Below are 18,669 nucleotides of genomic sequence, written 5' to 3'. Positions count from 1 at the left end.
GGCCGCCGCTGAGTTCGTGTGATTTGCTTGCTGAGTTGCTGTGTGTGATATGTTGAACAATTCAACTGTTGAACTTTGAAGGCTTGATTCGCTTGAACAGTTGAACTCATGTGTGTTAGTGTGTAACTGTGTGAAATGATGGATATCATCAATGTGTTCTTGCTAAATTTTTATGATGAAATTGAAGTATTCATGCTATTTTTGATGGTGTGTTAATTATGTACAATATTTCTTTTTGATGAAATGATGATTGTGTTGTATTTTTTGAGCTGATTGGATGGAGATGCTACCCAATGCGGGGCCCCGGTCGGGTTGCGGGGCCCCGCAGGGGTCGGGGGCGGGGGATGTTTTCAACCCGCATCACTGGTCGGGGCCGGGGGCGGGGGCTGAAGTCGGGGGTCGGGGTCGGGGGCGTTCCAGCCCAACCCGGCCCCGCCCCGCCCCGTTGCCATCCCTAGACATAATACATATAACCATAACTGTAACATTGCAATTATCAACGTTGGTCAGAAAATTACAACATCATAGCACATAATTAATGTTCCTAAAATTAAATTCTCCCGTTGGTTCGAAATTTAATTTTAGAAACATCAATTTCATCTATTTGCAGCGGAAAATCTATATAAAAATCATATGAACAGTAGCAAAACTCTGTAATTTACTCTCTGTAAAAGTTCTCCCGTTGGTTCGAATTTAAACAGAGGTAAAACATGCAAAAATCTATTCAAATTCTATTGAAATTTGCATGAAAATTAACAAAATAAAAGGAAAATTTGCTACTGTCCCTCTTTTCATCATTTTCGGCCCCCGAGGGACCTAATTTGAACTTTTGCCGGCGGCCCACGGCCCTTTTGGCGCGCGCGGGCGCTCCCCTTTTTCCCCCAGGCCGCAACGTGGGCCTGGGCCGGGAAACCGCCGCGCGCGCCCCTCTTGGGCCGTTTTTGGCCCAGCCGTCGCCAGCCGTCCGATCCGCTAGGGTTCGATCGGACGGCCAGGCGGGGAGATCGGGCAAACAAAACCGCCGACCCCCCCAGCCGTCACGCCAAACCCTAGCTTCTCTTCTTTCTCGCGCGACCGCACGGAGCGGTGTCGCCGTCGCCGGCGACCTTCGCGCCCACCCCCCATGGCCGGCGCCTTTTCTCTTCTCTTCTCCCCCCACCGTCTCTCGCCCTCCACCCGCGTGAAGTGTGAGAGAGAGAGCGGCGACGACGGAGATGGCGGCGCCGCTGCGGGCCCTCTCGCCGGCGCGCGCGTGCACCCGCGGGTGCACGCACGGCCGTCGAGTGGCTCCTCGACAGTGCCTCTTTGCCCCTCCCCCCTCCGTTGCCGGTGTCGACGACGGCCGGCGACGAGGTAAGAATTAGGGTTAGGGTTTTCTTTTCGATCCGTTGGATCATTTGCATTTCTTTCTTTCTTTTCCTCTGTGGGTTTCTTTCCCCGAACCGATCTAAGCGCTAGGGTGCTCTGATACCATTGTTAGGCTTTGCTCTAGAATCACCTAGGTTAGATCTAGTCGGGTGGATCTATTGGTTTGATGTTTGAACTATAAAGATTGAAAACGGGAGAGGGTTTAGATAGACCGACTGGTTGAGGTGTTGGAGGATGAAGAAGTGTCGGCCATCGTCGTCGTTGGCGCTCGGTTGTTGTGGATGCGGCGCCGATGAGGTCGACGGCGATGACGGCTGCAGCAGTGACGGTCGTAGATGTCCCGGCGATGAGGCGTGGCGCGGCGGTGGCGTTTCCCGTCACTGGCTGCGCCCCCTCTCGATCGGATTAGGGTTTGTGGGGTGGAGTTGGCGGCGGCAGCGAACCTCATACCGTGTGCCGCCCCGGCCTCCACCCCCTTTTATATGGCGCAGTGTGACGGCTGGACGCCCCCGATCAGGGCGCGGGTCAAGGCCCCCTTGAGCCGTTGGGCTCAAGGGGAGGGAGATCCATCTAACAACACAAACCACACTAGTACAGTAACCAAGCACGTGACACAAACTTGAGCCATTGCATCAAATGGCCCCTTATTTACTACTAGTAGATGTTATACAAGGAGTCCTCTTCAGCAGTTGCAGGGGTTGCACTTGCAGCCAGAGCCACAGCCGCAGCCATGGCCGGTCTCACCGGATTCTTCAGCCTTCTCAGACACTTCGACGCGCCTGCGAAAAACACAAATCAGTTTCAAATTACACATGAATGCACCTGATATTTGTAGTATATTTTGTTGTAATCTGAAATTTATACCCCTTGTCAGGTGAAACACCAAGGACCATTGCTCCTGGGTTGCTGGTGGTGTTGTTCTCTGGCATGTCACGGTACATCATTCTGTGTCCGGGGCAAAAGTAGCAGAAAAGGTTTCAGCTTTCAGTAGACCAATAACTGAAAACTCATAGTACTATTGTTGCATCTTTTATGTAGCTTTTCTTCCAGTAAATTTTCACCATTAAGTTTGATCAAGCATGTAAGGCCAAAGAATTGCCCCATCCGTTTGGCTTATTCGTGCATATTTATAAACGAAAAGTAATTTGTGAATAAAACTTTTATATTCGTGTTCTTAGTGATTTAAAAACAAAGGCTGAAAAATAAACTTCGAAAGGAAAACCTTAAAATCAGCCAATTTAAGATTGTAAATTTAAATTTAAGCTGATAAGTGAGGCCCTCAGAGACGATGAGTAATCGGTAGTACCCGCAGCAGCCAACGCAGCCGCAGGAACCGCAGGAGCAGCTTCCACCGCAGCAAGACATCTTCTTCTTCTTCTACCTTGGGACTCTTCACTCTTCACCTCTCAAGAACTTGTACGCAAGAGGAAAAATGAGGTTGATGAAAGAGGTGCATTTGCTCCTCAAGAATGGCCTCCCTATTTGTAGGAGTGGTGAAGCAACTGTAGTACACTACAATGCTAATGTGTTCCAATCTGATAGGTGGATTAGAACACTTCAGGATGTTTCAAACAGATAATCCAACCATAATTGTTTCTTCCTTTTTTTTTTCCCCTTGGAATCCCTATGAACGACGGGATCTCCTATGGAGATTGTGACAAAAATGTAGAAATCTGAAGGCTCTGGCAATGGCGTATCATCACATCCTTTTCTTTGAGGAAAAAAAAAGGGGAAATCTATTGCACATCTTGATTCTTGTACTACTAAAGGTTGAGACGTTGCAGTGCGTGGTTAACCACGGTGGCCGTCGCCGGCGGCAGCTTATCTCCGGCGGGAGGTACGGCCACGGCCCACGGCCCAACACGTTTCAGGTGACCGTACCGGCCCAATACCTTGCGGCCCATCACATTCCGGCCCATCCCGTTCGCGGCTCAATAAGTTGTGGGCCGATATGTTCGTGGGGGATCACGTTTGGGCCCAGCTAATATTGGGCTTTCAGTTTTTCACGGCGGCGGCGCTCCTCGCCGTGCCGGAGCATCGCCGGCATGAACCTCTGCTTCTCCAGCTCCGGCCGGCTCAGCCGCTTCAGGTTACCTCAGCAGCTTTCATTGGCTATTTATGGTTACTTGGAACATCGCTTAAATTTTCAACTCTTTTCTCTTTTCCAAAAAAAAAAAAATTCAAATCTTTGAATTCCTCTGAAATTTATCTATTCTAGCATGAGAGCAGTGACGTGTATACACTAGTGCTCTTTTCTCATGAAGATTAAGATTTTACCTTGATTTTCATTAGCACGTTTTTCAAACTACTAAACGGTGTGTTTCGTGCGAAAACTTTTTATATATATGTTGCTTTAAAATATCAAATATATCTATTTGTCAAGTTTGTAATAATTAAAATTTAATTAATCATGTGCTAATATCTACCTCATTTTACATTCTCCATTTTTATCTTTATCTTTATGAGTTTCAAACAGTCCAAATGTTCAATCAGATTTTATTCTGCGCATAATCTTGTCATTCATTTTGCCTACTTAAACTTGTATACTACTTTTTGGTAAGTGCACCGTTAGTCAATTTTCGGGTTATAAGCAGGAACGGTGAGACAATATGGTTGACTGCATCAGTAAATGGAACTGAAAGAACATGCCATATACATGCACAAGTAAACCATATTATATTACACAAACATAATGTTGTCTGTAAAAACTTCAGGTGCTCCAATCACAAGGCCATGATATATAGCCTCTAATTACATTCTGACAAGAGAGTAAAGCAGGAGACACCTCACAATATTCACAGGCCACATTAGTACATCAGGATGAAGAACACAAGCTGACTCACACTGTCGCACACACACACACACAGGAGCCATTGCATCAAATGGCTTCTTTATTTACTTGTACATATCATCAGCATGCTGATGCAGATCACCATCTCCTTTAGCAGTTGCAGGGATTGCATTTGCAGCTGGAGCCACAGCTGCAGCCATGGGCAGCCTCACCAGACTCTGCTGCCTTGCCAACCCCCTCAAATTGCCTGCAAAGAAACAAAACCAAAATCAGCATGAAACATGACATTTTGAAGAGTTCCAGAAAATTCTCTCTAAATAATTGAACATATAGATCATGGTGAGAGGTTGTACTCCTTCGCAGGTGCGACCCCGAGGACCATAGTTGCTGAAGTGTTTGTGGTCTTCTCTGCCAGGTCAGGGTACATGTTTCTGCATCAAAGAAAAGAAGCAGCAAATGTTCAGTACCTATAAGAACAAGAATTGAGTTAAAGAAAAAAAACATATTCGTTTAATTGTTTCACAGATTGCATGGATTTGGCATGACACTATACTAGGAACTTTATCCAATTTCAATTATTTGTTTATTTACTTATAAAACTCTGAAACTTCAGACAAACAAAATGATGAATCAGACTAGAGAATGAGACATTAAAATCATACCCGCAGCCGCTGCCGCACTTGCAGCTAGAGCCACAGTTGCAGCTTCCTCCGCAGCAAGACATCTTCTTGGATTGTTTGTAGGTTGTGAATTCAAGAATGTAGTGCAAAGAGAGAGAGAGAGAGAAAAGCTTGAGATGAGTGCAATGCATTTGTTCAATATAATGCCTCTATTTATAGGGGCTCAAGTGATAAGGTAGGGCAAAAGTCAGCAATTGCTGAAAGCATACCATGATCCTATAGAAATGGTTGGAATTTTTCAAGTGTCATTAAATCAGTCGTTTTCTGTAAACTTGAGGTCTTAAATTGATGATTGTGCGAAAATAGTAAAATGAGTCTTGGTGGAATAATATACTCCAATGTATAACATGTTCAATATTCTCAGACGGTACGTCTACTAACAATTATTAACCTACCGTACCGAATTCGTGGCAACCACAAAGAATTCAGGTACCCATGGACTATTTGAATTTGTTTTATCCTCTATTTTAGTTTCAGACTGTGATATTATTTTAGTTTCAATATTTCTTTTTTTTGGGCACTAAGACTTCAATGGAATTATTTGTGTTGTACCTCCCTTGTCCTTACAGGGCAAGCAAGAATCATGCTGTTGTCTGCATGATTTAATTCAAAATAGAAGATTATCGAAACAAAAAGAAGGCCATTTCTGTTCTAACTTCCAGAGCTTTCTCAGTTTTGTTAAAAAATTCCAAGAGAGGTCAGAATTTGTCCAAAGTTTTGATGATTTAACTAAGGAACCACACAAACATAAATATAGATTTTGTCAATTCGGACAGCATTGTCCCCGTGTTTTCTTGTGTGATTATGGTTATGGACCAAAACCAAAATGCAAATGTCAAAGTTCGGATGGATTTTGTCCAAAGTTGAGCGTACTTTCCAGAGACAACATTTGAATTGTTGTGATAAGAGCCTTGCTTATATAAAAATATTAAACATAGTTTGGTTAAAAACGTAGTAACTTGTTCTTCACGGAATCATTCCCTACACAAATCAAAAGACGGTTGCTTTCAATTTAAATCAGCTTATCGTATGGCCGTGCATAAGAAATTCAAAAGGTTTTGGACAGATTTTGTCAAAGTTAGGCATGATCTTGCAGAAAACGTAAGAAGAAACAATAATTTCGATGGGCTCATGACAAAAGCCTTGTTTCTATCAGATTACAAAAATCAAACATTGATTGATTCGCTCAGAAGTTTGAGTTTCTTGCTCTCCCCTGGTTGGTTCGAATTTAAATATGTACTTGTCATGGTTGAATTCAAACACATGCAAACAAAAAGAATGGTTGCTTTCAGTTCAAATCAACTTTGCTTCTACGTCTTCTTGACAAGATACGGACCACAATTTCAAAATTGCTTTCTTAAAGCGCTCCACACTTGGATAGATTTGATCGAAAGTTTCATGAAGCTTCTTTGAAAAAACTAAACAGCACATAGCAAATTGAAAAGCTTACCATTGACTTTGATAGCTTTCGGGTGTACACACAGGAATTTTGAGAATTTCTCAATGAGTACATAAGCAAAGGCTTGTTTATAAATTGAGATGCTTTTTTAGAACTGTGAAAAATTGAATCTTAGCCTGCATATTTAAACCAAAAAAAGAACAAAAATTCTCAAGGAGTACCTAAGCAAAGGCTTGTTTATAAATTGAGATGTTCTTTTTAAAGAAACTGTGAAATTCCTGCATATTTATTATAAGAAAAGAGATGTTTTTTAGGAGTACATAAGCAAAGGCTCGTTTCAAAATTGACATGTTTTTAAAAACTGTGAAATTTGAATCTTAGCCTGCACATTTATATTTTAACAATAGAAAAAATGAAATCGCCCACCGTGGGGCTTGAACCCACGACCACAAGGTTAAGAGCCTTGCGCTCTACCGACTGAGCTAGACGGGCTTTTGATTTTGTTTTCAAAATTTCATTTAAGATACATTTTTGTGCTATCAGCAAAAGCAATTTATGACAGGACAGGGAATTGCTACTACATCAGAATCAGATTCATAATCTCATCAAATTGCTATTATATCAGAACAGGGAATAGTTGGGTTCCTGGAACATCCTGCAGTGCAAGTCTGCAATTCTGCAAATAATATGGCACCTCGGTTCTCTGCCCATCCAGTTCACCATATGTTAATGATTCTGCATTTCAATTTTCACCTATCCTCTCACACAAAAAGAGAAGTCCAGAATATAGATAATTAATCAAAAATATGTGGGAATATTACGACATGTTTAGAAGAACGTCTTTCAGAGTTTCAGTTTCAGAAACGAAATGAGGACTTCACATATTCAGACTGGAACATGATAATACCCGGAAAGTTAAAGAGTCCATATCAATATTGACTATAGAGATATTATTATGTTTTTTTTTACAAATTGAATGTATATAGTACAAGTACAAATTAAGCATACCTGAAAGATTTGCTGTCAAATATTACACTCATCAGTGATCTGCTAAGCTATTTCCTGTCTATTCTACTTTTTCTATGTCTAGCAATATCTATGCACTGCTAATATCTACACTATACTACATTTGTCATGTCTGCATTTCTGGTATAATGATCTGCCCAGGAAGTGCACTCATTTATTAACACAGTGCTAGAACAGTGAGCCACCTATCTGATAAGGGAAAAAATCTTCAGGATCATGGTATCATTCATCATTACGCGTCAATGGAAATCAACACTATCTGAAGAACAATGTCATCCAGAAGGTCATCCACCACCATATCCTCCAGGTCCAGCGCAAGACACTCCGCGTCATACACAAGGTTCATCCACCTGTCCTTCATCATGACATCATGCGCCACAACGTCCTCCACTGTCAGGTCCGGCTTCCATTGCAGGCTCAGGTTGTAGCTCACCTTCCCCCACACCTCCCCTAGGACATGAGACCCCATGGGTATCGGCCTGGTACGCGAGTCGAAGCGCGAGTGCCATGGGCCGGTGACCAAGGAAGAATCATAGATATCCATCAGGACCTCGTTGATGAGATCGAACAGAAGCATGCGCCTGACGACACTGTGGGGGTCATCATTCGCGGTGTATGTTTCCTGGCACGAGAATTCTGCTTCCTCAAATATCACTGGGCTGAGTGGCTGATTGGAAGCATACCAGTCGGCCTCCCCGCAGCTGAATCCGGATTTTTTGAGTATGTCCTTGACATAATGGAAATCGGCTTCATTCTTGTCATTAACATAAATGTGCAAGGAACCTGCATCTTCAGCAAATTCATGTATAAACTGGAACTCTGAATCCAAAGCATCGGCACTCGACGACTGCACTGGCTTGACCAGCCACTCTTCATCCTCGAAATCAGCAGCATTGCCACCGGGCAGCTGCGATGTACTGACCAACCACTCTTCATCCTCATGATCAATAGTGTCAACACCTGAGGACTTAAGTGGCCTAACCAACCACTCATCATCCTTCAAACTAGCATCATATGGTCCTGGAGGATGAGGTGGCTTCACCAACCAGTCATCATCCTCAAGCTGCATATGTTCAAACGTCGGCTCTGAATCTGAAGTTGCTCCAAGAATAGAACAACATTAGTCCTTCTGAAGAAACTAGAAGTCTCAACAGTGATAGTATAGGTACATGCAAGCTACAAACATTTGAGTTTAATCATGATATGGTAAATAAGATGAGGAAAAGAGTACTCTTTCCATAAAAAGTGAAGCTCAGCAAAAGCTCTAGGTTCTTATTTACAATATACAAAATAAATGATGATCTATAATGTGAAGTCTAGCTCAACTTGGAACTAGCTCATTTGCACCTATACCTAAATGTTGAAATAGATCATTATTCTACTACTAGCTTGCACATTGTATAGTAAAAATTTAAAATTTGATTTCAGTAAACCTTGACCTGCTATAGAATGCTCGGTAACATTAGTGACACGATCTTGGAAGAAAGAACGATCAAAAGAAGGTAAACTATTGATGCGGCGATGGGAGAAAGATTGAGCCACAGAAGGTAAACTTGGACTTCGAAGTATACTGCGCAAATCCTCTTCCAGTGAGCCAAGTAAAGCACTTTCTGTAAAAGAAGAAAAGGAACAAATTTAAGCTTATATTCTATGGAAGTTCCCCTTAGCTATTTATTTATTCCTTCCTACCTCCATAATTATGTTCGCTGTAAATATCTGCTGTTCTTTCTGTAATATCGTCAGGGTAGAAACTTCCGTCTGTACAGATGCTGAAGGGATCAGTTTGTTGTGAAGAGAAGCAACCAGATTCCAGATCGTGAGTCTTGGGCACAATCTGGGAATCTGAAACTTCAGATAAAACATCTCGCTGAGGTGAATATAATCTCATTTCTGGAAGAGAAGCTATTCTTTTCATAGAAAGTGGTGGCTTCTTGTCTTTCAACTTTGCATCACCTTCAAACATTGTACTTGGTCTTTCTGGAGAAATCTTGGGGTCCCTTGATATTGATTCATAGAGTGTTGAATACTTGTCTATTGATTCTGCAATGGAGTATGATTTTCGCATTTGTTTCTCCTCCTGGACATACTTGTCTGTGGAGGGACTCTTCATGAACCCAGCCATCTTTTGTCCATATGGCAGTTTATGAAAAACTCCATCCTTGGTAATCCGAGCAAGCTCTTTCCGGTTCTCCTTTACAGCAGCTTTAATCTTTTTACGAATAACTTTAAAACGATTTGAAGTGGTTCCAGATTTCCTCAGGCTTTTTGATTCTGTGAGTGAAACCGATGAGCCTTCAACACCATCAGGCATTCTTGTACCAATAACTTTAGCAGTTTCAATGTCAGATTTCAACCTAGACGGTGACTTTTGGATTTCTGACCTTCTATTGTTCTCACTGTCATTCCGATCAAATATAGGGTTACGTTTCCCTGATGATCCTCCTGGCCTTGGGAACGAATCTGATTTGTTCAGTGGCACTGCACCGCTGGAGGAAGCTTCTTGATCTTGGTTTTCCAATGGTACTAATAATGAAGGATCATGAAGAATTTTGAGAAATAGCTCCCTGTGCGCATTGAACAGTTCAAGGAAATCCATGAACTCCTTCGAGTGATGTGTTGCAGCATCACGACTCTTCTGCTTAGAGGCGGCTTCAGTTTCATCATTACTGCTCTGAGGTACAGTTTCACAGGGTGCTTCTGCATTGAAACTATGTTTGGCACCAGAAGATTTGCATGACTCTTGAAAATTGGGAACTTTAGGACTCTCCTGCACCAACGGTGGTGCACTGTGAAATGAATCCACCTCATTGGAGCTTGATTCAATCATGGTATGGTATTGAGAAGCCAGCTCATCTGGAACCACATATTCAAAGCATTTTGAATGATGAATTGATCTGGAGCGTGTCAAACGTGATGATGATGGGGAGTTGGCTGGTGAGTCGCTCTTCTTTTGATCTTTCTTGAGTGTTTTCTTCTTGAACATTAGTGTCCTCCATATAAATGTGCCGACCTTTGCCTTTGGAGAATTAGTCCCCTTCTGAGAATTAGGATAGATCAACAGTCAGTTTATAGTAGTCTTATGTACATGAGAACTTGTTATAGATAACCCAGTCATGCTTATCGTCACGAAAATGGTGAGTTGAAAAACATCAGGGCTGGTTCTGAGGTTCCCAAAGATTGAGAAAGTGCCAATTGAACCATGTTTATGATTTTTCTACTGTGCTAATATATTGATAATATGGAAAACACCAGTTAATCACCAGTTCATATCTACCGAGGCTTCTTATTTTGCCCGTAACATAAAAAGATATGCAAATCAAGTACATACCGGAACAGACTCATCGTTCTCCGAGCGGTTTTTGGGCTTTGGAACTTTTACTCCTGCTTAGGCATAAAAACAATGGAATACATTACTTTACACAACCAATATAGAGATGTGCACATTGTTATCAAAGTTAGCTGCGATCATCTTTCACGTATGAAGTTATGAACAGCAAAGTAAAATGTACACTGAGGCACTGAGCTCCTATCTGAAACCTTGAAAAGACATGCTAAGTTCTCCAAACTGTGAAAATGCTGATAGAATCATGTAGAACCTTACTAAGTGTATTACTACTTCCTTCATTGTGCTTTCGGTACGCAATCGCCTTCGGCATTTGCAACCGCTGGTTCAGGGCAAGGAAGTTGAACAGGCCTTCAAGGCAGCCTGGGCTCTGTGTATCGAACCGCTTGCTCTCCGCCATCATTCCAGACAAACCTGACGACAATGTATAGGTAAATTAAGTCCTTGAACCCTGCAGCTAGTCTGAACCTGAGAATATTATTGGGCATTCCAGCCCATTACACATAAGAAGTTATGAGACTAGAGATTATGTCAATAACCGTAAATGCTCTAAAACGCGTCTAATAGGGTGTATATTAGGTTGCATACAAGGAACAGGCGGCTGTTACCAACTTACAGTATAATTGATGACTACACCGTATGCTCACTACCATCAGGGTGATTAGTGAATACTGAATAATGCTTATCGATTTTTAGAACCATGATATCCATTATTTACTGATTTTTAGAACCATGATATCCATTATGTTTCCAAGACTTAGATGCATGAATTCAAATGTCAATCTTTAAGTTTCTCAAAAATAAAAATGTTAACCTTTAGTTTTAACATAGCAAGGCAATATATATTCCATGGAAATCATGCAGCACAGCATGCACCAATATACATTTTCTCCTGGAACAAAAGCAGTGAATCTTGGGGTTTCATCTTAGATTATAGATATACATTTATTATGAGTAATTTGTGGGGAAAGAATAATTCTGCAGCTTCCAATATCACCCAAGCGTTGATCCATCCATAAACCAGATTCTAAACTTTCAAGGATGAGACACCACAGGACCAAATGCAATCGAAACATCACACAATCCCTAACCGGTTAGCACTAAAGATTCAAGGCCAGAAATCACATGGCAAGAACAAGAACAAAGATTTGGGCCCCTATTACACCAAGAAAAAAAAGGGAGGGAGAGCCACAGGAACAGATCGTACCAGGGGAGAGAGAAAGATTGCTCTCTTCTTGGAATGCGCAGGGGAACAAAAGGGGAAATGGAGCTCCTCCTCCCCTCCTCCTCCATGAGCTAATGCCTCTCTCTCTCTCTCTCTCTCTCTCTCTCTCGTTTCTCTCTCCTCCCTCTCGTGAAACGGACTAAACTGCGAGTGCGAGGAGAGACGAAGAGAGAAATCCGCTCCTCCTCTCTCTCTCTTCCTCTATCTGTCTGTGTTCTATCTCTCTGGGCCGATTGGGCCACATGTTTTGGGCCAGAATCTGAAAAATGCTACTCTCTATGTCCCATATAACAACCTCCTACTGGATTCTTAATACCGGGATATATTTTATCCAATACTTTCTCCGTTTCACAATGCAAATCATTCTAGTATTTTCCACATTCATATTGATGTTAATGAATATACATAGATATATATGTCTAGATTCATTAACATCAATAAAAATATGGAAAATGTTAGAATGACTTACATTATAAAATGGAGGGAGTACTATATTCAGTGGCGGATCTAGAAATTTTTTTAGCCTGGACAAACCTAACAATGGATAACAAATTAACAAGAAAACACAAATACCTATAACATTTTATCATGGATAGAAGTAAAATTGGGCTGCTGTCTAATGACTAAGTATGATAATTAATACCAATCTAATGATGCATGTGCAGCTAGGCTAATGGCTAAGCACCATATTTAGTTCTAATGCATGGATGTATGCAGCATAGCCGGGGCGCTTGCCCATACTGGCTGGGCCTTGGCTCCGCCGCTGATTATATTATATTTTAGAACAGAGGAAGTATAATTGTTTCTAAATGTAAACAATTGTATCAATGCACATAAATCCCTTCCAATAAAGTTTGGGTAAAAAAGCTCCAATCTCTTTGTCATGCCTTCACAAGCATTTTACAAATCTAAGACTTCAGGTATGATAATACATACTTACTCTATTCCAAAATATAAGTATTATTAGACTCTGACACGGTTTTCCGAGATGCTACTTTGACCAACAATATCTATAAAAGTAAAATGTTTTCAATAAAAAGAGTATATATTATGATAGTTTGTTTAATGATAAATCTAGTAACATCAATTTTACATGAGTGATCTTTTTTTTTATTTTTCCTACTAATACTCAAAGTTGAAAATGTTTGACTTGTCATTATGCTAAAAATATTTGTATTTTAGGACGGAGGGAGTATTAGAGTTCCAACGATGGATTATGAATGAAACTGAGTTTATGACAATTACTCGAGGACACAAAAACGAACGATGTAAGTATTAGAAAGTTAAAAGATCGATTTAAGAAAGTTTTCTAAAAAAAAATACCAATGACAAAAGCTTTTTTTTCCCTTTTGAGAAAACTGTACTATTTAAAGCATAGGGATAATCGTGTCCGCGATAATCCATAATTCGTAAGAGAAAATTAAGGATTTTTTCTTTCCCAAAATTATCATCACCATACATGTAGAACTGCCTCATCTTTCTGCATCAATTCTTTGTGTTGTATGCTGTAACCAACTTAACCATTAATTTAGAACAACCAATTTAACCATGGAGCATCCTTTAGACCTTTAGCCTTGCCCATAACAAAATTTGACATGTTACATCGGATTTACGGACACACATTTAAAATATTAAACGTAGACTAGTAACAAAACAAATTACAGATCCACCTGTAAACTGCGAGACGAATTTATTAGGCCTAATTAATCCGTTATTAGCAAATGTTTACTGTAGCATTATATTATCAAATCATAGAGCAATTAGGCTCAAGAGATTCGTATCACAATTTACATGCAATCTGTGTAATTAGTTTTTTTATCTATATTTAATACTTCATGCATGTGTCAAATATTCGATGTGACAGGATGAAAAGTTTTGGTTTGGAAACTAAACAGTGCCTTAGCTTCTCTCTCTCAAAAAAAGAAGAAAAATGGAAAAAAGAGAAGAAACATCTTTCGGTTTCTTCAGATACTACTTGCGTTTCTTCAGTCATCAGCTCGCCGCCGGCTATGAAGAAGACAGCAGCAACAACGCCGCCGCCGCCGCCGACGACGACGACTCCATCCTCCCATGGCGACCGAAGCTGAACGGGTGATCCTCCATCTCCGCATCGTTCACCCGCTTCGCCCCGCGGCGGCGCGTCAGGAACGGCTCGGACTCCACCGCGGCCGCCGGCTCGCCGTCGCCGCCGCTGCCCTTCTTCGCGGGCCAGCGCCAGAATTCAGGCCTGCTCACCCGCAGCTCGTCGCAGGCGAAGATGGATTCCGGCGAACTCGTCGTCGTCGTCTTCGGATCCTCTTCACGTGCCACGAGGAACAGCGCTGCTTCCGAGGCAGGTCCAGGATTCGATTCCCAGCTCGTCTCGTCGCCGTCGGGCTCCTCCGTGCTCACGAGCTCGTAGCGTGAGCCGCTCCTCACAGCTCCGCCGCCGCCGCCGGCGACCTCCTCCGCCGTGATCCTGATCAAGAAACACGGTGATCGAGGTAGTAGAAAAGATTCAGAAACGAGCAAAGCTAAGCTAGCTATCACTCACAGCTCCGCCGCGCCGCCGGTGAGCGCCAGCCACGCCGCGTGCAGCCACCGGCCGCCGCCGCCGCGCCTTGCAGCAGCAGCAGAGCTCATCCTTGACTGAATCAGCAGAGCAAGTAGAGATCGATTCGATTCTGCTTGATCTGAATCGATGATTAAACTGGAGGCGATGGAGCTAGCGGGATTGGACTTTGATGAGATGATTTGATTTCATCCATGGCGTGGCGCGCAAGTGGAGTGCGGGTGGGAAAGCACTTCGTTCGCGCGCGATTTGAGCTGCACATTTTTAATATATATATTTTTTTCTAGTGGTCAAAAGTCTCGCAGAATTAGGCAGAGACAAAAGGAATTAAACTGAAGTTCAGAACAAAATTAGGCAGGAATTAATCTGATCTTTTCTTAATTTTTCTGTGTGCCTATATGTTTAATTTTATTTTCGTTGAAAACATAATCTTTGATTCTCCATGAGAATTAAGAAACTTTGGTCCACTTGTTATATCCCTGATTATATTAGTAGTAGGTTTTTTTTTTTTGGATATTATCCATGGGCCATAGAACTTGGCAAAGTGCAGGAAAAGTGAAGTGAAAATAGATGGGTTAGGTCATGGCACAATATGAAATGAGAGATTGACCTAACTCGTTAGTGCATTGGACTATTGGTACAGTGGCCATAGAACTTGCAGACATTGACATTTCTCAAAATAAGAAATGGCCTTTTCTTTAGTACTTAATAAATGAGCTTAAGTTCAAATCATCACAAGTGATAAAGAAAGATCATCCTTCCATGTCAGTCCAGGTAGGGCACCCATATAACAGAAACATTTACAGTTAAGCTTAGGGAGAATTAATTTGCATATGCATTTTACAACTCTGCCATTACATGGGCTCCACCTAATAGGCCCAGGCCAAGGTGGGCCCAATTTCTTGTAAATCTGTGTGGGCCACATTGTGTGGCCCAGAAATGCTGCGATGTCTGCTCTTGGCCAGTGATGTCCTCAAAATTTTCTGCAGCTTTCCTTGGAAACCACCAGCTGCAGCTTTCTTATTCAGAGGCCTCTGTGATCATGCAGGCCACAGTTATCTTGGCAGAAATGCCAGGATCAGTACAGTGGTTCTGATTCTCGAAGGGACATGAAACAATATTATGATTGGTGGATTGCATGATAGTAGTGACTAGTGAGTATTAGTCTTTCATATCCTAATCACATTTCACAAATTTGATCAGTTTGTGTCAATTTTGCGTTTTCTCCCTGTTCTGATATGAGTTATGTGTTGCATTTTTTCCCTTATGTTATACTGTACAGTGTACATTGAACCAGGATACTGCATGAGTACAAAGTACACACTATGCTCGATTATAACTAATCGAGAAAAGTAAAAAAAAATAGATACCGTGTAGCTTCAGCAATTCAGAAATGGAAGATAAAAAAAAGAAGAAGAGGAGAACATGTTTGAGCTTCTTCAGGTACTTTTCTTTTCTTCAGACTTCTATCAGCAGCTAGCAGGGTTTCTCTTACCGCGCGGTTACCGGGCTTACCGCGGGGGTACGGTAATATAAATATCGCGGTAACCTCCTTAAATTTAAATACATTTAAAAAATAATTTAAATTTTTGATAAATTTTACACGATTTTGTATGGTTTTTCAGGGTTACCGCGGTTACCGCGCGGTAACCGTGCTTACCGCCGGGGCACGGTAACCCCCACCCCGGCGGTTTGGGAAACCCTGGCAGCTAGCTACCGTCGACTGACGATCAAATCGAAGCTCATCGATGGATGATTTATCCGTGACCTGAATATTCTGATATTTCCTCCGCCTCCATGAATTCAGACGCGCTGTTGCTGTTCATCAAATTCACAAGGCCAGCTACAGAATCCAGACAAGGTGGTAACCGTTTCTGTTCATGAACAGTTCATCACTTGTGAGAAAAGTCTTCAGTCGAATCCAATCCACCATCGTAATTTTGGCCCCTACTTCCCTTAAAAGAACTCTGCAAATTGCAATAAGGAAAAAGGGAGAAAAGTGCATTGGATTTGGTCAGGTTGTACTAATGGCTAGTACTGTACTAGTATACGCGTATGCATTGGTATGGTTGGCAATTTGAGTTTGCCAAAAGTTTATAGCCTGAGAGTTTGCCTTCTTCTTTACTGTCGCCGTGTTTAGTTCCAAAATAATTCTTCAAACTTCTAACATTTTCATCACATTAAAACTTTTCTACACACACAAATTTTTAACTTTTCCGTCACATCGTTTCAATTTCAACCAAACTTTCAATTTTGATGTGAACTAAACACAGCCACAGGGATTGCTGCTCGTGTACTAATTCTTTCTGTGTCTCTTTTCCTAATATGAAATAGCAGAGCTCCTGCCTGCTTCCTCTAAACAAAATTCTATTTCTACGATTTTCTTTGTTCCTATATTTTTATAATCCTGAGTTTCGAAGAAATCCTTGGCTGATAATCCTATTAATTAAGCACTAAACTATCACAAATGAACATAATTTTACTGAACTTTTTCCATGTTTTATGATGTACTAGTACAACGTATATATATACTATACTAGTAGCTAGCACACGTGCATGTGAGTACAAAGTACGTACTATACTCGGTTGTCGGTGTGATTAATTCAGAGTTGAGCATGCATGCCCCACTGAACGTGAAGATCTCTGTCCAGATCCTTCACTTGGAATTTACTATTCAGCACCCTAGAAATGTTAAATGTATATCGCCCAGAGGCTGAGATAATCACCAAGAATAGTACAACACTGGCCACTCGATCGGCCAAGCTTCAGAAATCAGTATATTTTTCATGTGAGGAATATCTGAATCGTACCATGCATCGATCCATCCAAAGCTAAAACTTTCAAATTTGGACTTGAGTTGTCTAATTAACGTGTGAAGGTGTATTGTCCAATTAACTTTAAACCCTGTTATTTTCGGCTATTTAATTTGCCGGCCGATTATTGTTGTGGATTAGTTATTTGCATACTCAATGTCTAAAAATATATTTACTCAGAATGTTTAACTTGTTCTAAGCTATTTGTTAAGTTTATTTTTCAAATATTTAATTTCTTCCTGGATAATATGCTATAATAATCAGTGTATTTTTTTTCAAATTATATACTCATGCATGTGTAACAAAATTATTTTCTACAACAGTATTTTCTTTTTTAAAAAAGGCAAACATATACTGTGGCCTCTATCCAAAACGGTGGTAGTAGTAATTAATACGGTGTGTGCAAATAATATACTCCCTCCGTCCTAAATTATAAGAGATTTTAAACGGATGGGACACTTCCTAGAATAGTCCAGATTCATCGTACTAGAAAATATCCCATCTGTCCAAAATCCCTTACATTTTAGGACGGAGGGAGTACTATTTTCGCCGTTTCTCCATCTAACCAACATATGGATATATAATCCATGTACTCCCACCGTCCCATTATAATTGCAGCCATAAGTTTCTGTGTCCAACGTTCTTATTTGAAAAATTTATGCATAAAACACTATTCATATTTTATCATCTAATAACAGTAAAAATGCTAATCATAAAATATTTCAAATAAAACAGATGGTTAAATTTGGACCCTGAAACCGACAGATACGCTTATTATGGGACCATCTATTTAAAACCCAAAACATTTTACAGTCTGAAATTTCAGAGATGTCACTGACAGAGACTGACAGTCATCTGCATGCATAGGATGCACTTATGGAATTTACATGCGCGCATGCATGCATATTGTCGGCGACGTGGTACGAAAACTGTGCGTTGCCGTTACGTTGGAGACGACGACGCGAAAGATACGCGTCGATCACGCCCTCGCTCCACGACGAGCGATCTCGATCCGTCCATCGATCGGACGGCCACGCATGCACGCTAGCTAGCCCATATATGTGCAGCAACTACGACAAGTACTTAACGTACAAGACAAAGACAGGAAGGATCCAATGCATTATTGCATTGCATGGCGACATGTACATATACTAGGCACTAGCTTATAGCTTCATGCATGCATGCTTTTTGCTTTTGAATTTCCTCTCTTCCATGGCATGCATGTGTGTGTGTGTGTGTGTGTGTGTGTGTATATATATATATATATATATATATATATATATATATATATATATATATATATATATATATATATATATATATATATATATATATATATATATATATATATATATATATATATATATATATATATATATATATATATATATATATATATATATATATGCATGTATTACAGGTCACACTCATGCCCCTGACAAAGTTCCTTTTTTTTGTGTGTAGTAGTGTGTT

General features: G+C 41.0%; 3 protein-coding genes and 1 non-coding gene across 4 annotated transcripts; all 4 read right to left on the bottom strand.

Annotated features, from left to right (window-relative positions):
- Positions 1-3,998: 3,998 nt before the first annotated feature.
- Positions 3,999-5,025, bottom strand: LOC4352580 (metallothionein-like protein 4A). The gene is made up of 3 exons (NM_001404736.1): positions 4,822-5,025; positions 4,513-4,590; positions 3,999-4,406 (listed from the first exon to the last, which is right to left on the bottom strand). The coding sequence occupies exons 1-3, from the start codon at positions 4,968-4,970 to the stop codon at positions 4,310-4,312; spliced, it is 324 nt and encodes a 107-aa protein (NP_001391665.1). The 5' UTR covers positions 4,971-5,025; the 3' UTR covers positions 3,999-4,309.
- Positions 5,026-6,657: 1,632 nt separating this feature from the next.
- Positions 6,658-6,730, bottom strand: TRNAK-CUU (transfer RNA lysine (anticodon CUU)). Its single transcript has one exon. It is a non-coding gene; the product is annotated as a tRNA-Lys (tRNA).
- A 412-nt stretch (positions 6,731-7,142) lies between these two features.
- On the bottom strand, positions 7,143-11,956 carry LOC4352578 (uncharacterized). The gene is made up of 6 exons (XM_026021885.2): positions 11,815-11,956; positions 10,866-11,021; positions 10,593-10,645; positions 8,954-10,301; positions 8,704-8,874; positions 7,143-8,356 (listed from the first exon to the last, which is right to left on the bottom strand). The coding sequence occupies exons 2-6, from the start codon at positions 11,008-11,010 to the stop codon at positions 7,497-7,499; spliced, it is 2,577 nt and encodes an 858-aa protein (XP_025877670.1). The 5' UTR covers positions 11,011-11,021; positions 11,815-11,956; the 3' UTR covers positions 7,143-7,496.
- A 1,662-nt stretch (positions 11,957-13,618) lies between these two features.
- On the bottom strand, positions 13,619-14,623 carry LOC4352577 (uncharacterized). The gene is made up of 2 exons (XM_015763469.3): positions 14,366-14,623; positions 13,619-14,290 (listed from the first exon to the last, which is right to left on the bottom strand). Exons 1-2 carry the CDS (start codon positions 14,452-14,454, stop codon positions 13,840-13,842), a joined length of 540 nt encoding a protein of 179 aa, XP_015618955.1. The 5' UTR covers positions 14,455-14,623; the 3' UTR covers positions 13,619-13,839.
- Positions 14,624-18,669: the final 4,046 nt, after the last annotated feature.

The sequence above is a fragment of the Oryza sativa genome, chromosome 12 (genome assembly GCF_034140825.1).
Source record: "Oryza sativa Japonica Group chromosome 12, ASM3414082v1".
In the NCBI taxonomy this organism is placed as follows: Eukaryota; Viridiplantae; Streptophyta; class Magnoliopsida; order Poales; family Poaceae; genus Oryza; species Oryza sativa.
The sequence above is the reverse complement of the archived record's forward strand: the minus strand, read 5'-3'. Positions and strand labels throughout refer to the sequence as shown.

Bases quoted from the DNA above. Each gene is read 5' to 3' on its own strand.
- LOC4352580 (NM_001404736.1), bottom strand. From the start codon at position 4,970: ATGCATTGCACTCATCTCAAGCTTTTCTCTCTCTCTCTCTCTTTGCAC. The intron at 4,591-4,821 runs GTATGATTTTAA...TCTTTGATGCAG, and splicing joins AAGTGCGGCAGCGGCTGCGG to AAACATGTACCCTGACCTGG. The intron at 4,407-4,512 runs GTACAACCTCTC...GTTTCTTTGCAG, and splicing joins GGGGTCGCACCTGCGAAGGA to GCAATTTGAGGGGGTTGGCA.
- LOC4352578 (XM_026021885.2), bottom strand. From the start codon at position 11,010: ATGATGGCGGAGAGCAAGCGGTTCGATACACAGAGCCCAGGCTGCCTT. The intron at 10,302-10,592 runs GTATGTACTTGA...CCTAATTCTCAG, and splicing joins AGAACGATGAGTCTGTTCCG to AAGGGGACTAATTCTCCAAA. The intron at 8,875-8,953 runs GTAGGAAGGAAT...CTTCTTTTACAG, and splicing joins CAGCGAACATAATTATGGAG to AAAGTGCTTTACTTGGCTCA.
- LOC4352577 (XM_015763469.3), bottom strand. From the start codon at position 14,454: ATGAGCTCTGCTGCTGCTGCAAGGCGCGGCGGCGGCGGCCGGTGGCTG. The intron at 14,291-14,365 runs GTGAGTGATAGC...TTTCTTGATCAG, and splicing joins ACCGGCGGCGCGGCGGAGCT to GATCACGGCGGAGGAGGTCG.